Here is a 15931-nt window from a genome sequence, read left to right as displayed (position 1 = left end):
CTGGGCTCTGCCTCGGTGTGACCCGGGTGCTACGGGGTCTCATTGCCAGCTGCTGCGGGCAGGCTTCAGGGCTGGGTTCTGCCAACAGCATCTGCCATGTGGGCACCTTCACAGGATTCCTTTAAGCACTCGTTCAGCAAATGTTGCCTGGGGGCCTGTTACAAGCCAGGCATCAGCTAGGCCCTCTTAGACAGATGCTTGGAACGCGTATTCCCTGCAAACTGCTGCTCTCTCTGCGAGGTGCCACACAGCTGAGCACTTACTAAGAGAATCCCCTTAGGAGACACCCCCGCCAGCTCACACTTCCCTCCTGGGTACCCTCTTACCTTAAGGAGGTGCTGTTCAATTGGTAAGGATCCCTGCAAGAGACAGATGTGTGGGCTCAAGCAGGTGAGGGGAAGGAACATGGAGACTTATGGGATCAGGGAGAGCCTTGGGACATGTCATGCACCTTCCAGCCTCAGAAGTGGGAGAGAAGAGGGACGCCCACTGCAGCTACCGGGCCTGCTTCATAGCCTGAGCAGCCCTGGGAAGGGCAGGGAAGGGGCATGGACAGGGAGTCCTGGCCAGTACCCACCAGTTCCGCAGTGAGCCCAGGCTGTCCTGGCAAACCGTTGTTTCCAGGCACTCCCTGTAGCCAAGAAGAGACACGAGTGAGTGGGCTCCATCTCTCTAGCCTGCTGGTCAGCCTGTTTCCTTCTCATCATCCCCGCCTCCTCTTCCCCTTGTCCTGCAGAGCTGAGAGCCCTGGCTGGCAAAAGGCTGACATCTATTCTTAGCCCAAAAGCCTCTTGACCCTTTATAGAGAAAGCCAAGGAGGCCCAGAAGAGCGACCCCCCAGACCAGTCCAACAGCGAGTGTTTTCCCCCCACATCAGAGGAAGGTCAGAAATTGAGCAGAGGGTCTTCCATGGAACTACTGTTTATTTCTGTGCTAAGTCCTTTTTCTATATTTTCTCTTTCTCTTTCTCTTTCTTTTTCCTTTCCTTTTCTTTTTTCTTTTTTTCTTTTTAGAGACGGGGTCTCACTCTGTCACCCAGGCTGGAGTGCAATGGCATAATTATAGCTCACTGTAGCCTCGAACTCAGCTCAAGCGATTCTCCCACCTCAGCCTCCTAAGTAGCTGGGACTAGAGGCGCTCACCACCACGCCCGGCTAATTCTTTTGTATTTATTATAGAGACCAGGTCTCGCTGGTAGGCTGGTCTCAAACTTCTGGGCTTAAGTGATCCTCCCACCTCAGCCTCTCAAAATGTTGGAATTATAGGCGTGAACCACCACACCCGGCCTACTTTCTCGTTTAATCATCACAGTTATATTGTTGAACTAGGTGCTGTTATCTCCATCTTAAAAATAGCACAAAGAACCCAGAAGAGGCTGGGCACGGTCACTCACGCCTGCAATCCTAGCACTTTGGGAGGCCGAGGTGGGCGGATCACCCGAGGCCAGGAGTTTGAGACCAGCCTGGCCAACATGGCGAAACCCCGTCTCTTTTAAAAATACAAAAGTTAGCACGGCATGGTGGTGTGTGCCTGTGGTCCCAGATACATGGGAGGCTGAGGCAGGAGAATCACTTGAACCTGGGAGATGGAGGTTGCAGTGAGCCAAGATCACGCCAGTATACTTTAGTCTAGGTAACAGAGGGAGACTCCATCTCAAAAAAAAGAACCCAGAGGAGTAAGTAACTTGCCAAAGGTCACAAGTTGAGCAAGGCACAGAGCTGAGGTCCAGAGCAAGGATCACTGGCTTCTAACCCCTCTCTTAACCACGATTCCAGCATCATTCCTGAACAGACATCCCCAGAACATTCATGTACACAGCAAGGGTGGGTGCTTGCCAGTCAGATTCATCTGGACACAAAATTCTGACTACCTGTATAACTTTTGGCAATTTATTTGGGGGAAAAAAATTCTATGCCTCAGTTTCCTTATCTATAAAACAGGGATAGTTTATGGTGAGGCTTCAAGGAGACAATGGCTGCAACGATGTTTACGTTAAATCCATGCCACCCGGACAATGTTCCCCTTGCAGATTCGTGAGGCACATTTGCATATTAAATACTCCATGGAGGCAGGGAGTATGTTCCATTTTGAATCCCCAGTGCCCGACATGGAGGAGGTGCGCATTAAGTACGTGTTGAGTGAATACACCGCTGCTCAGCCTGCTCCTCCCTGCACAGGATTTCCTTGGCGCACTCTGAGATCTGGCCTTCCTTCAAGTCCCAGCTCCCAGCAATAGAACATATCACCAGCCCCCGAGCAATTTCCAGGCAGGCTCTACCAGGCCTGGGTCAGACCCGGAGCCAGCCACCATCCAGCCCCCCGGCACCTCCGTGCACCATTAGGGCTTAGAGCAGTGCCTGGCACAGGGAAAATGCCTTGAACATGTCAATTATTATTATTTATTTATTTATTTATTTTTTATTATTATTTTTGAGATGTATCACTCTGTCGCCCAGGCTGGAGTGCAGTGGTGCAATCTCAGCTCATCGAAACCTCCGCTTCCTGGGTTCAAGCAATTCTCCTGCCTCAGCCTCCTGAGTAGCTGGGATTACAGGCATGCACCACAAAACCCGGTTAATTCTTTTTGTATTTTTAGTAGAGACAGGGTTTCGCCACGTTGGCCAGGCTGGTCTCGAACTCCTGACCTCAAGTGATCCGCCGACCTTGGCCTCCCAAAGTGCTGGGATTACAGGCATGAGCCACCACGCCTGGCCCGACCATGTTAATTATTATGCCTTAAATCATTATTCATCCCCTGCTCCCCTCTCCAGGGCCAGTGTGTTAGTTCAAGCCTGATACTTTGTAATTGTTTTCCTGACCTCTCAGAACTAAATGTTCTACCTGTTGTCCTACTGTGGAAGCGAAGTGCAGCCAGAGTTGAAACCTAGGCTCAATGACCTACTAGTTGCCTCAGGCATCTTTCTTAACCTCAGTGCCTCAGCTTCCTCCTCTGTGAAATGGACTGAGATGAAATGAGATAACTAAGCACTGGGACAATACAGCCGTGGATGAGTAAGTGCTGCACTTCCCTGAGCCTGTTTCTATACCTGAATAAAGGAGCTGCTTGGCCCTCCTGCATCCCACCTGGCATGGGGCAGGTACCTGTGAGCAGCAGCCTCTGCTTGGTCTCAAGCACTGGCACTAGGTGAGGACTCTGGTGCCTGGGACCAGACTCAGCAGTCACTCTTTTCTGCCTCATTCCCCAGCATGTCTTGGCAGGGTTTACACTACATCAGCTCTCGCTTATTAATGGGTCACTTTGAAATGACTCTTACACTTCCCCAAGCAAACTGCAAGCTCTCTGCAGACAGATTCCTGTTTCCTGGCAGTGTGGCAGGAAGCCCCAAAAGCCCCAGACACTTGGCAAATGTGTGGCTGCAAATATGTGGCGTGGGCTCTAGTTCAGCACTTCCAATGGGGTAGAGAGAATTGGGATCCTGGCAGAGATTCCCATCAGCAACAGTGGCTCACTAGAGCAGACTCCCAGCCCACGGTGGCAGGGGAGGTGTGCCAGGGTGGTGGGGGTGGGGAGGGAAGATACAAAATCTATCAAATCATTGGGACAAGGAGGAGTAGCTTGTAAAAAGCTTCCATGTGATGCTGCCCTGCTTCTTCAGGTAAGAATCACTCTCTTAGGAGCTGGGAGCCAGACACAAGGACGGTGGTGTCTATGCCACCTAGAACCTCTGGAAAAGGTGGCTTGCTATGCAAACCACTGGGAACTGTCCTGAAAGGCATCGGAAGAAGGCAAAAAGTGCTTTGCATGGGAAAGCCCCAGTCTAGCATTGTCAATTCCTAGTCAGGCGGCCTTAGACAAGATACTCCATCTCTCAGAGCCTCAGCTTGTCCAGCTGTGACTTAGGAATAGTAATACTGCCTTCCTTTTGGGGCTTTTATGTAAGGCTCAAATGAATAAAAGAATGGATGTAAAATAATAATAGTACTCATCATCATAATGATAGCTAATGCCTTCTAAGCTTTTGTCATATAAATAATATATAATAGTCATGGGTACAATTCTATACTCGTCACATGCATTAACTTGTTTAATACTCACAAAAGCCCTGTGAGTTAGGTGCACTTAGCAGAAGAAGGCAGTGAGACACAGAGAGGTTAAGGAACTTGCCTACCGTCACACAGCTAGCACATGGCAGAGCCAGGATTCCACTTCAGGCTGCCTGGCTCTGGAATGTACCCTTTATTCACAGTGTCACACAGATCTTGGCTCCTAATGCTCTTCCCTCACTATCTCTAGCTTCCTTGCAATTCCCCAAACACATCCCACCTCTGGGCCTTTGCACCGGCTGCTTTCTCTGCCACAAAGGCTCTCCCTCACAGCTTCTCATCTCTTTTAAGTTTTGATTCAAACATCACTTTCTTTTCAGTACATTTTGCAAGTACTTCTCCTGCCCTCATCCCATTTTCTATCCTCACTCCCTGCTTTACCATTCTCCTTAGTATGTATCACTTTCTAACACACTATATTTTATTTACTTATCTTGCTTATTGTCTGTCTCTCCTACTAGAATATAAGCTCCAAGAGGGCAGGGACTTTTATTTTTAGCCACTACTGTATTCACAGCAGTTAAAGCAATGCCAGAAAATAGCAAATGTGCAAAAACACATGTTGCATGAATGAGTGTTGAATGCTACTCCAAAACAGTGGGCCGGGCTCTGTACCAGGGTAAGGGATTTTTATCTGACCCAGATTGTGGGTTCCTGACAGCTGATGCAACAGTGCATTCCTTGAAACAGGGCTGGGAGTGCAGAGCCTGGCCTAGAGGCTCAGTGGGCCCTCCTTGCCACCCTGGGAGGCAGGTAAACAGAGGAGTGAGAAATGGCATGTCTGTGTTTTTGGGGTGGGGAAGCAGTGTCCTTGGGGTCCAGCCGGGAGCAGCCACCCTGACTGCATGAGCTCTGCCACCCAAGCTCCTCATTCTCTTCTCCCCCTTTACCTGCAGCCCAGGTACTCCAGGGGGACCTGGTGGTCCGGGAATACCTGGTGGACCCTGAGGGAGAGAGGAAAGAGTCAGAGCCAGCAGAGAGCTCTGCCCCATGGCCGAGAGTAGCTGTTTAGGGTGGACAAGCCGCGGGGCGCTGGCGGACAAGAGGAGACAAGCGACACACCTGCGGGCCCGGCTGCCAGGAGCTGCCCATCCAAAGTCCCGGAGCACCCTGGGTGGGAGTGGGGGTCGCAAAAGAAGGGGAGAGGTTATAGGCAACGTCTACACCAAGCGCGGGGCTGCGTGGGGAGGCAGCTGGCTGGGGTGCGCAGCCCTGCGGGGCCTTTGCACACTGGGCACCAGATGAGGCTGAAGCTGGTCCTCTCCCCCGGGCTGGGGGAAGGCTCCCACAGCGCCACTTACCGGCATGCCAGAGAAGACGAGGTCTCCTCGAGAGGGGCAGGAGCACTCCCCTGGCTCACCCTAAAAAGACAAGAGCCTTTGTGAGACATGGATGAAGACGAAGGGCCCTCTTGAAATTGACATCCTAGAGGCACGGGGGCTCTAGAGATGGAGAGGCCAGGGTTTCAATCCAGGATCTGCCTCTTCTAATGTGCCCTTAGGCAACCTGTTCAACCTCTCTGCACCTCAGCCTCCTCGCCTGTAAAATGGGAACAATAATTCCAAGGGCGTGGAGTCTCAGGAGGACAAAATGGATTCGTGTATACAGGGGTCCTGTCGCATGGTGATTATTCAGCAAATGATGGTACTGCTGTTACAGTTGTCAGTTATAACCTTCTCTGCTGCCACGGCAGGTAATCTTGCTTTCAGTACAACTGCAGCCCCGCTCCTCTGGGCCCAGCCTGGCTTCCATGCCCTTCGCTCAGGGGCCCCTCACCTCTCTGCCCTCTCACCACTAGTCCTTTCCAGCTCACTTCCTGCCCCATCCTCTGACTCAGCCCCCATTTGAAAATGCAGCTGCCCTCCTAAGGGGGCCTTGGAGTTTTCCAGTCTCCCATAATCCTGGTTGAGTTCCAGGCCAGCAACCAGGTGAAGCTGGGGATATGCGGAGCCCCTGAAACCAGAGAGCTGGGGGTAGCAAGGAGCCCAGGATGCCTCCTCCACCCCCATCCTCCAGTCCAAGGCAGCTTCATGTGCACAGGCTCCCCTGGTTCACGGTGGGAAGGCTGGAGGGGCTGCTAATCCCCCAGAGTATGGGTCACAGGTGGGAAGGCTGGAGGGGCTGCTAATCCCCTAGAATATGGGTCACAGGCCCTTGGAACTCACCTTCTCTCCTTGTGGTCCTTTTTCACCCTGCAGGGAAGAAACACAGGAAGGTGAGCAGATAGGGGTGCCAAGGCAGGGCCAGCCATGGCTTTCTGCTGCCCCGAGACACTGTACTCACTGGCGTCCCTCTGGGTCCCGTCTGTCCTTGCTGCCCATCACGGCCCTGCAAGGAGAGAGCCCAGAGTCAGAGGGTGAGACTGGGCAGCGGCCAGCCATCTGGCCTGCTGCAGAAAAGGGCTGTAGGACAAACAGAAGCAGCGCCAGGCGGAGCCCAGGGCCCAGGGCCTATGTTCCAGAGGAGGAGACTGAGGTGCCGGACAAGGAAGAAGACTGGCATTTCCTGAGCACATCTGGGTGCCAGCCACTGGGCCAAGTACCCGTCAGGGAACACTGAATGGAATCCGCTCTCCCAGGCCGGCAGGACGGTATTGTTCTGGTTTTCAGGTGAGGAAACTGAGCCTTGAAGAAACTTCATGATAGACCTAACAGCCAGTTGCAGCCAGGCGTGTGTAGCCTGAAGTCTCTGCTCTCTCCTCTCTCCCTTTAGTGCTTGATACGCTTTCTCCCTATCACAAAAGTTACGTCTGTTGACCTAACTGGGAGAAAGGGATTTCAGCCCCTATTTTATCCATAAGAAATTGGAGACTTTGAGAAGCTGTCACTTGCCTAAGGGTACACCCCCAGCAAGTGTGGGGCTGAGGAAGGGAAGCCTGCTGGATGGAATTCAGCATGAGGAGAGGTCTGGAATGTTCTCCTGAAAAGGAAAGCAGCTTGGGCAACGGCATGGAGTCTGCTCAGGCCAGGAGAAGCCAGCCTGGCCACACAGAGGCTCACAGCTCTGTGCTCATAGCTCCTTCATGTGGGCTCCGCTACCTTCACACTTGGGACTTGAAGCTCCTGAGGACCTGGCCCACGTCTCTCCTTTTGCGTGGGGCTCCCTGGGACAGGCAGGAACCCTGGCTGTCCAGCTCTGAGGGACAATAGAGACCGGCTATGTGGGCTTGGGTGAGTCGCCCGCTTTAGACGTTGGTGCACTCTCCTATCAGTGAATCCCAAACTGGAACTAGAATTTCTCCAGGGATCCGCAAAGATAGAAGAGGATACAGTTCACTGGGCTATTTTTAACATTACCAAAAGCCCAAGACAAATTACGCATTTGCCCACCGCCTGGCATGGAACAGACTGGCTGAAAGGTAGCATGCCTTTGATTTTGGCTGCAATTAGATTATCTGGTAAAATTCTAGCAGGTTCATGTGGAGTAGAAGCTGACGACTATACAGGTTTTTGATGATTAAAAATGAGAAAATGCACTTATGATTACTTAATCCGTGCAATTTGTTCAATAGACATGTCTTTTAAAACGTGGGAGCCACTGGGTGAAGAGTACAAAGGGAAGGTCTTTCTAATTATACTGGAAGTAGTTGCTGGTCTGGATCTGTGCTGTCCGTTACAGTAGTCCATAGCCACATGGGGCTATTGAAATTTAAATTAATTAAAATTAAATGTCACTTAAAATTGAGTTCCTCAGTCACACTAGCCACATTTCAGGTGCACTCAACAGCCACCTGTGGTTGTGCAGAACACAGCGTTTCCATCCTCATAGACAGTTGTACTGGGCAGCACCGGTTCACATATCCCTAATGACTGGGGATGGGCTTTGAGTCAGACAGGCCTAGGTTGAAGTCCCTGGCTCTGCCTCCTCACCGTCTGGCCTTCAACTTCCTGATCTATGAAGTGAGTTCCCTTACAGGGCTGATGTGAGAATGACATGAATTTCTGTGTTTAGAGCTTAGCACAGGGCCTCAGCACGATCACTGCTCCAAAAATGGTGGTGATCATTATTGTATTATTCAAGCACTCCCCTAAAAGAGTGAGGTCTTCCTTGTCTGAGGCTGGGCTGAGGCCTGTCTCCTCCCATCCCCTGTGCTGCTGGGACGGGCAGGGTCAGCCCCGTGTCCTCTTCCCAGCAGAAACATCCTTGGTTCCAGCAACACCACCAGCATGGAGCACAGAGAAGACTTACCGGAGGCCCAGAGACACTGGCCCCAGGAGGTCCCACGGGTCCGGTGGCTCCTTTCACCCCTGGAGATCCCTGTGTAAGAGAGGGTACAAAGGTCTCAGGGGCAGAATTGGAAGCCAGCTACAACCCAGCAGGTAAGACACATCCCAACGGTTTTGGGCAGCCCTCTGATAGGCATCACTTGGCCCCCATGTCCCCTGTGCCTGCTGCTGGGACACTCTGGAATACTGCAGGCCCAATACCCATGGAGGCAGAGGCTCACCTGGGCACCCTTCTCTCCAGTGGGGCCAGGTGGTCCCCGAGGTCCCGGAAGTCCCTGCAGATGGAAGCACAGTTAGTTAACCCATATCCTAGAATGGCCCCCTCCCCTGCTGTCCTCCTTCAGGATTCAGGCAGACGTACCTGAATGCCAGGCAAACCCGGGGCTCCAGGCTCCCCCTGCAAGTCAGAAAGGGCAGACTAGGGCACAGCAGCCACAGCCAACCTGCCCCACTGGCCCTGCCGCACCAGCAGACCTGGTCTGGGTGGGGCATCTGCCAGCCCAAATTCAGAAGAGCTCCCCAAGGAGACCCTGAGGGTCAGAGAGGCTGGGGTCAAAGGCAAGTCCCTGACAGGAGCAATAGCAGGCCAGGGCTGCGGCTTGATCCCTGGTCCCAGAACTAAGTCCTGTGCATCTGGGGGCAGGCAGAGCCCTGCAGTTTGAGAGTGGATGGAAGTAGGTAGCTGGCTAATGGAAGTGTTGAGGGGACAGGCAAAGGTAAGGCTAGAGACTCACCTGGGGTCCCTGGACTCCCCTTCCTGGAGGCCCTGGCTCTCCCTGAAGAGGCAGAAGGACAGTCCCTGGCTCGAGGTTCCCCAGTCACCCTTTGCCCTTCTCCTCAGCCCCTTCTCCTCCAGCTTCTCCCTGCCCTGCACCCTGCCTCCATTTCCCACTCCAGGCCCACTGCCCCCATGGATCTCCCTATCCCACCCCTGCCCTCACGTAGCTACGGCCCAGGGCCCCAAGACTCACACATACCTGCACGCCCTTCAGTCCTGGGGGCCCTTGAACTCCTGGTAGGCCGGGTTGGCCCTAAAAGGCACAAGGTGGCCCATGGAGTCTCCACAGGGGAAAGGAGGACAGGAAGGAGAGGAGGCAAAGCCCAGGCAGGGAAGGGCCAGAGGGCAGGCAACTCACGGGTTTACCGGGTCGGCCCATGCCTTCGGGGCCCTGCTCTCCTTTGGGGCCGGGCTGCCCAGGCCATCCTGCCATGTCGGTCACTGTCCCCTGCAGGCTGGGGCAGGCAGTGCAGCCATCACCCTGGTCAGAGATGGGTACAGCCGGGAGCCCATGAGCCAGGGCTGGCACCCAGGCCAGGACGCCCTGCACCCCTCTGAACACTCTGCCCCTTGAATGCTCCCACGTCAGCCTGGGAAATCAAAACAGGCCCCTGACACTCCTAACGGAGTAGAAGCCCCGAGGAGCCTCCACTCAGTGACTCTGACAGCCGTTAAGGCCCCAGCTGGCCCTGCAGTCCTTCCCTCACTGGTGCAACATCTGATTTTTTTATGCAACAAACTCCCCCGACCCCAACCACCCCGCCTGACTAACCTTTTCTCCTTTTGGCCCTGCGGGGCCCCGAACTCCAGGCTCTCCTGACAGTCCTGGCCGCCCTGTGGTGCCCGGCGTTCCAGGGTCTCCGGGATTCCCAGCATCACCCTGTAAGGAGTGGGGTTCAAGGAAGGCAAGGATGGCCCAGCCGGGGGCAGGTTGCCCCCTGGGACTCGCAGGCACTCACGGTCCTTTGCTGGGGCTGAGGGTTGGGGGCTAGGGAGGGAGGAAAAGGAGGCAAGGAGGGGATCTGAGAGGATGCCATGTCCACCCCCATGCCCACAGAGGCCCTCTCACCTTCTGCCCCTTCAGTCCACGCTCTCCAGCCTTGCCCTGAAGAGAAAGCATTTCCAGCACCCGCTCACTCATACCGGCCACCCCGAAGTGCCTAGCACCACATCAGGCCGGGGCATACAAGAGTAAACAAACAAACAAAATCTCTGCTTTCATGCTAGTGAAGCAATCTTGCCCAGGTGCAGAGGAGAGATTTGTGCCAGACTCCTTGCCTGGGTGACATGGGCAAATTAGCTCATCTATCTCCATACCTCAGTTTCTTCAGCTGTCAAATGGGGATGATAAAAATAGTATAGGCTTCTGCCCTGTAGGGATCCTGTGAGGTTAGACAAGCTAATATGTCGTGTGCAGCAGTGCCTGGCACATAGTGTCCACTGCGGCAGTGCTGGCCGTTACTATGAAAGCAGTAATAGTGATAATAACCACAGTGGTAACTGCCATTTCCCCAGTGCCCATGGTGTGCCGCTAAGCACTTCACACACGCCCTTACTAGGCTTTACTCTGTGCAGAAAACAGAGGTGGAGAGAAGGTGACTTGCTCAAGTCAAAGACTTAGTAAGAGGCAAAGCTAAGATTGGAACCCAGGTCTCTCTGGTCCTAGGATGGCGCTCTTTCTGCCCACTCTGCCATACTCTGTCCCAGGATAAAAGGCAGAGACCTGTGAGGACAGCTCCTGCTGGAGACAGAGGCTCTGACTCCGCCACACCCTCCCCACTACCCCCAACTGCCCAGGGAGTCAAGAGACCCAGGCAAGACCCCTCCCCTCTCCTTAGCCCCACGTGCATCCCCCGTCCAGAGGCCCCTGTCTATATCCCACCTCACCTGTTTTCCTGGCAAGCCAAAGCCTGGAGGCCCAGGTTCCCCCTTCTCTCCAGATGGGCCAGGCAAGGCCACCACACGGATATCCCCATCCTGAAGGTTGGACAGGGCCGGGCACGGCTCACAGGGCTCCCCCTGCCAAGCAAGGACATTGAGTTAGGGGGTCCCCCAGGCCCTAGTGCACTTGAGCCACGTTTGGAATCTAGGGCTGGGGAATGTCACTGGGTCTGACACTGCATCTCTGCTGGGTGAGGGGTTATCTTAGGAAAGATGAAGGGAGAACAAGAAAGAAACAAAGGTGGAGCTGAGTCATCAGGGGTCTCCGTGCCTTGCTAAGGAGTCAGACTCTGCCTGACAGACAGCAAGGAGCCCCAGAGGGTTTGAAGTCGAGCAAGACGAGTGTCTATCTAGGAAGCTCACCCAGGCTGCAGCACGGAGAAGGTCCCCAGACTCACCTTCACCCCTTTGATGCCTGCTGGCCCCACTGGTCCTGGTGGCCCCTGCATGTTAAGACGCTACAGGTAATGCCCAGCATCTGCCAGGGCCATGCCTATCAGCCCCTCCCACCTTGTCCTCTCCCAAGCTGTTGCCATCCAAAACATACTTACTGGACTGCCAGCTGGCCCTGCCTCCCCGAAGTTACCCTGAGAGAAAGCACAGAACCCATGATTAAAGAGGGGATGGAGTCTAGGTGCTAGAGCAATCCCAAACCCAAAACCGTAAAAGCAGCCCCTTCAGATGTCCAGACTACCCTCTCATGTCCAGAGAGGAAGAGGGCTTTCTCCAAAGTCCCCAAGGGAGTCTGTGACCAGCCAGGGGCTAGAAGCCCTATTTCCGCCCCCAGCCTCACTTCATGGAATCCAGCCCACCCTCAGCCCTGGCTCAGCACACAAAAATCATGAATGCATTTCTCCAGCAGCCTTTCATTGGACACCTTTACACGCGGAGCACTGGGCTCAGGCACTGGGTAGACAGCAGTGAGCAGCACAAACAGCAATGCCTGTTGAGCTTGCACACGCAGAACTTTCTAAATCATCATTTTAAACAGTGGTGAGTACTATGAAGGAAGTCAACAAGGTGATGAGACAGAGTAAGTGGAGGTGGTCAGAGAGGTGTTAACCCTGATTATCACCAGAAGAATGAGAATAAGGTCATCCAATGAAAGAATAGGGGGAGGGTAGAGAGGAAAAACATTCTGGATGCTTCCAGTGGGAACCACAAGTACAAAATCTGACAGGTGGGAGTAGTCCGGACATATTCCATAATGGAAAGAAGATCTGCATGGCTGAAGCACAGTAAACCCGAAGAGAAGGGGAAGAAGCGGATGAATTTGGGAATGATGAGGGCTGAGGCATCCGGGGTTCTGTGAGATACAGCGGAGCTATGTTAGAAAGTAAGTCACAGAGGGACTCTAAGGAGGGAAATACTGATTCTTCTACAAAGCCACATTAAACTACTGGGTGAAGGCCGGGCACGATGGCTCACACCTGTAATCCCAGCACTTTGGGAGGCCAAGGAGGGTAGATCGCTTGAAGTCAGGAATTTGAGACCAGCCTGGTCAACATGGCAAAACCCTGTCTCTACTAAAACGGCAAAAATTAGCTGAGTGTGGTGGTGCCTGCCTGCAATCCCAGCTAATTGGGAGGCTGAGGCAGGAGAATCGCTTGAACCTGGGAGGTGGAGGTTGCAGTGAGCAGAGATCATGCCACTGCACTCCAGCCTGGGCAACAGAGTGAGACTCAGTCTCAAAAAACAAAAAAACAAAAACACACACACACACACACGAAAAACTACCAGGTGAAAACCGGACTGCTGCAGGGCTACAGTGGCCATGGGCAGGCCAGAGGAGGTTCCACCATGCAGGAGAGAGGCCATGCGGATGCAGATTACCATGGCAGTGGTGAGCGTGGAAAGAAGTGGAGGGGGTGAGAGAGCCGTCATGGGCAGAACTGTCAGGACTCGCTGGAGGGCTAGAGGGAGCGGGCAGCGTCAGGAGTGAAGGACCTGAGGACGACCGCAAGGCTGGGCTTTGAGGGGCTGGCTGTGAGCTGATGACTGAGATGGGGAAGCTGGGAAGAGGCGGCAGGCGGGGTGGGGGTGCAAAGACCCCACATGTGATGTGACATGTGGGCTTCCCCTGTTAGGGTTGAGTCTGCACACATACTTCAGTGTTTCTCACACTCGAGCACTCGTACACCCACAGAATTTGGGTAACATTTGGGTAACACCGCATTAGTAGTTCAAGCCTGCCATTTGTCTTCAATGCAATCATAAATAGCTACGTTAACACAGGCACTGAAATTGAGTGACCCACAGGCGTAGTGAAGATTACAGTCTCTGGAGCCAGGCTTCCTGGGCTCAATCCCAGCTCTGCATCCAATCACCTGTGTGACTTTGGGCAATTTACTTGGCCTTTCTGTGCTTCCGTTTCCTCATCTGTGAATGGGAATAATGGAGCACATACCCCATAAACTCTGGGAGGACAAAACAAGTGAATATACTTACAAGATTTGGAATAGTGCCCGGCACATAATAAGCAATAAAGAAGTGTTACATATTATAAATATTATAAGGTAATCTTGAATGTGCTTAATAGTTTTAGAATATCATCACACCTACACTAAGGAATTCTCTTACAGAACATGAGGGCTCTCAGAAATAAATTCTTTGACTCAAGTCTGCAAAACACTAGTAAATTAATTTCACTGTGAATTTACCGTCTGAATCTCTTGTTTATATTACCCTTATTCCCCGCCCGCACCGCTCCTCCCCTGCCTGCCAAGAAACTCCAGTGTCCCTGACATCTAACCCAGGTCTCACCTTCTCTCCTTTCAGCCCTGGCACCCCAGCTCTCCCCTGAAAAACAACCAAGACAGAGTCTCAGCATCTCCCCACTCCCACCTCTCCAAGGCTCCCCGGGTCCCAGTGTCCAACCAGAAACAGAAAGGTAAGATAGGAATTATGTCCTTCAGGTAGCTGGACAGTTTCTTCAGTTAGACAACTGAAGCTAGAGGTGCTAAGAGGAAGTTCCAGGGCAAGGAGCCTGGGGCAGCACAGGGACGGAGGGAGGAACCAGGAGACAGGCCCGGGACACCTGCCTCTTCCCCTCCCTCCTGATCCCTGCCCTGAGACTTGGGATCTGAAAAACCAGGGAGATCATCAGTATGGCAAGGATGGGCTGAACCGGGCTGCGCTGGGAGAAAGCAGTCACTCACCGGAAGGCCAGGCAGACCAAAGCCAGGGGAGCCCACATCTCCACTGGCCCCTGTGGAGGACACAAGATGCTGGGCCCCTACAACCGAGCTGCAGGACAAGCAGGGCTCCCCCTGGGGAAAGAAGAGGAAGGATCAGAAATGCTCCCAGGTAGGCAGAGGAGGGCAGCCAGGAGAGCAGGGTTCCCTCACCTTCTCTCCTTTGATGCCTTGGATGCCAGGGTGTCCCTGCAGGGTAAAAAGGTTTGTGGGCTGAGGCAGGGCACGATGGGGCACCCCCAAACTCCCTGGCAATATGCAAGGACAGCAATGTCACACACGCAAACCGTCCAAACACCTAGGGGTCCCATGGGGTCCAAGGCCAGCACCCCAGAGGCAGGGTTCATCAACCCACATAACAAGCAGGAGCATGGCGGGGGGAATGACGCCAGGTTAAGCTACCCCAGTGGAAAGTTCCTGCACGTACCCGATCGCCTTTTTGTCTGACAGCTCCCAGGTGCTCCTGAAAGAGGGGGTCTGTGAGAGAGGGGGCTGACCCAGTCCTGTTCACTCCTTTCCTCCACCCCCAAAACATACCCAATCCTAGGACACAGCCTCACTCACAGTAAGGGTGGGCTCCGGCCCAGCTTGCCCAAAAGGCATCCTAGAGTCTCCTGGAAAGCCCTGGGAGGTTGCCATGGAGACCGGAGGTGGCACTCTAGCCCAGCCCTGAGTTCTATGGTTCAGACCCCTTACCACTGTAAGAGCCTAGACTCTCTGCCCATAATCTCTCTGTAGCTACAAGAAGTACCCAGCCCCTCTGCCCAATTCCTCTCTATGATCATGCCCCCAGGTTTCTTTGTGTGTTGGGGGAGGTCCCTCAGTGGTCACCCTGGGCACTCACCCTGGCTGGTACAGGATCACCAGGCTCCCCTTTGGGCCCTGGCTTTCCAGGAAGTCCAACAAAGTTCTGGAACCCTTCAGGCAGTGTTGGGCACACCTCACAGGGATCACCCTAGCAGAAGGGAGAGGCAATATGTGGACAGGGTGGGACTGAGACCCCGGGGAAGGCAAGGGGCCTCTTGCACATACCAGCCCTAGACATTGGGTCTGCCAGAGCGCCACCCCCAACATCAAAGTGGACAGCAGGAATGCCGCTGGGGCTTCCTGTTCAACTGACTCATTCATTCACCACAAGATTCCAGGGTGGCACAAAACTACATCCTCGCCGTAAGCCTTAAAACATGACTGTGCCCCACTGACAGACATGGAAACTTGGGCTAAGAGAGAAGCTAATTGATTCGGCACATTCATAACCATGTGTGTGGTGGAGGCAGAGTTTGAACCCAGCTCACCCCCAAGCCAGGTTCTTTATGTACTCATTGCATATGGACATCAGCGGAAGAACGGGTGGGGGTCCCCTGAGGAAGGTCCAGCACCCCTAGGCCTAGGGCCCTTGATGCTCACTGTCATTTGCAGAGACGGGGTCCCATTCCCACCCCGATCTGGGCAGCCAGGCCTGGGACTCACCTTCTCTCCCTTCACACCAGGCTTCCCCTGTTAGAAAAGAGGCAATGGGCATCAGTGCCAGGGCAGAGGGCTGGTGTGCCAACTGAGGGCCCGAGGACCTAGCCCCTCCCTCCAGAGGCCTTGGAAGAGCCGACCCTCCCCCACTGGATTGGGGTCACTCACAGGTTTCCCACCAGGGCCTTCCTTTCCTGGGATCCCAGAGCTGCCCTGTGGTCAGAAGAAAGGATAAGGGGGGAGCCTCCTGGCCAATGAGACTG

General features: G+C 53.8%; 1 protein-coding gene across 30 annotated transcripts in view; it reads right to left on the bottom strand.

Annotated features, from left to right (window-relative positions):
* Positions 1–15931, bottom strand: part of COL16A1 (collagen type XVI alpha 1 chain) — a 51973-nt gene that overhangs the window by 22114 nt on the left and 13928 nt on the right. For 12 of the 30 annotated variants that reach the window (XM_024252201.3, XM_024252218.3, XM_054555753.2 and 9 more), the window contains 25 exons: positions 15837–15881; positions 15675–15701; positions 15049–15159; positions 14632–14667; positions 14358–14393; positions 14169–14279; positions 13774–13809; positions 11562–11597; positions 11409–11453; positions 10957–11088; positions 10139–10174; positions 9842–9949; positions 9428–9550; positions 9269–9322; positions 9026–9067; positions 8653–8688; positions 8513–8566; positions 8254–8322; positions 6349–6393; positions 6231–6257; positions 5367–5426; positions 5128–5175; positions 4956–5009; positions 578–631; positions 327–359 (listed from right to left, as the gene is read on the bottom strand). In XM_024252201.3, the coding sequence (XP_024107969.1) occupies positions 327–359; positions 578–631; positions 4956–5009; positions 5128–5175; positions 5367–5426; positions 6231–6257; positions 6349–6393; positions 8254–8322; positions 8513–8566; positions 8653–8688; positions 9026–9067; positions 9269–9322; positions 9428–9550; positions 9842–9949; positions 10139–10174; positions 10957–11088; positions 11409–11453; positions 11562–11597; positions 13774–13809; positions 14169–14279; positions 14358–14393; positions 14632–14667; positions 15049–15159; positions 15675–15701; positions 15837–15881 (1458 nt within the window). The remainder of the gene's footprint in view (positions 1–326; positions 360–577; positions 632–4955; positions 5010–5127; positions 5176–5366; positions 5427–6230; positions 6258–6348; positions 6394–8253; positions 8323–8512; positions 8567–8652; positions 8689–9025; positions 9068–9268; positions 9323–9427; positions 9551–9841; positions 9950–10138; positions 10175–10956; positions 11089–11408; positions 11454–11561; positions 11598–13773; positions 13810–14168; positions 14280–14357; positions 14394–14631; positions 14668–15048; positions 15160–15674; positions 15702–15836; positions 15882–15931) is intronic. The other 18 variants (XM_024252225.3, XM_024252233.3, XM_063713705.1 and 15 more) reach the window with 4 other exon arrangements.

Source organism: Pongo abelii, chromosome 1 (genome assembly GCF_028885655.2).
Source record: "Pongo abelii isolate AG06213 chromosome 1, NHGRI_mPonAbe1-v2.0_pri, whole genome shotgun sequence".
Taxonomy (NCBI): Eukaryota; Metazoa; Chordata; class Mammalia; order Primates; family Hominidae; genus Pongo; species Pongo abelii.
The sequence above is the reverse complement of the archived record's forward strand: the minus strand, read 5'-3'. Positions and strand labels throughout refer to the sequence as shown.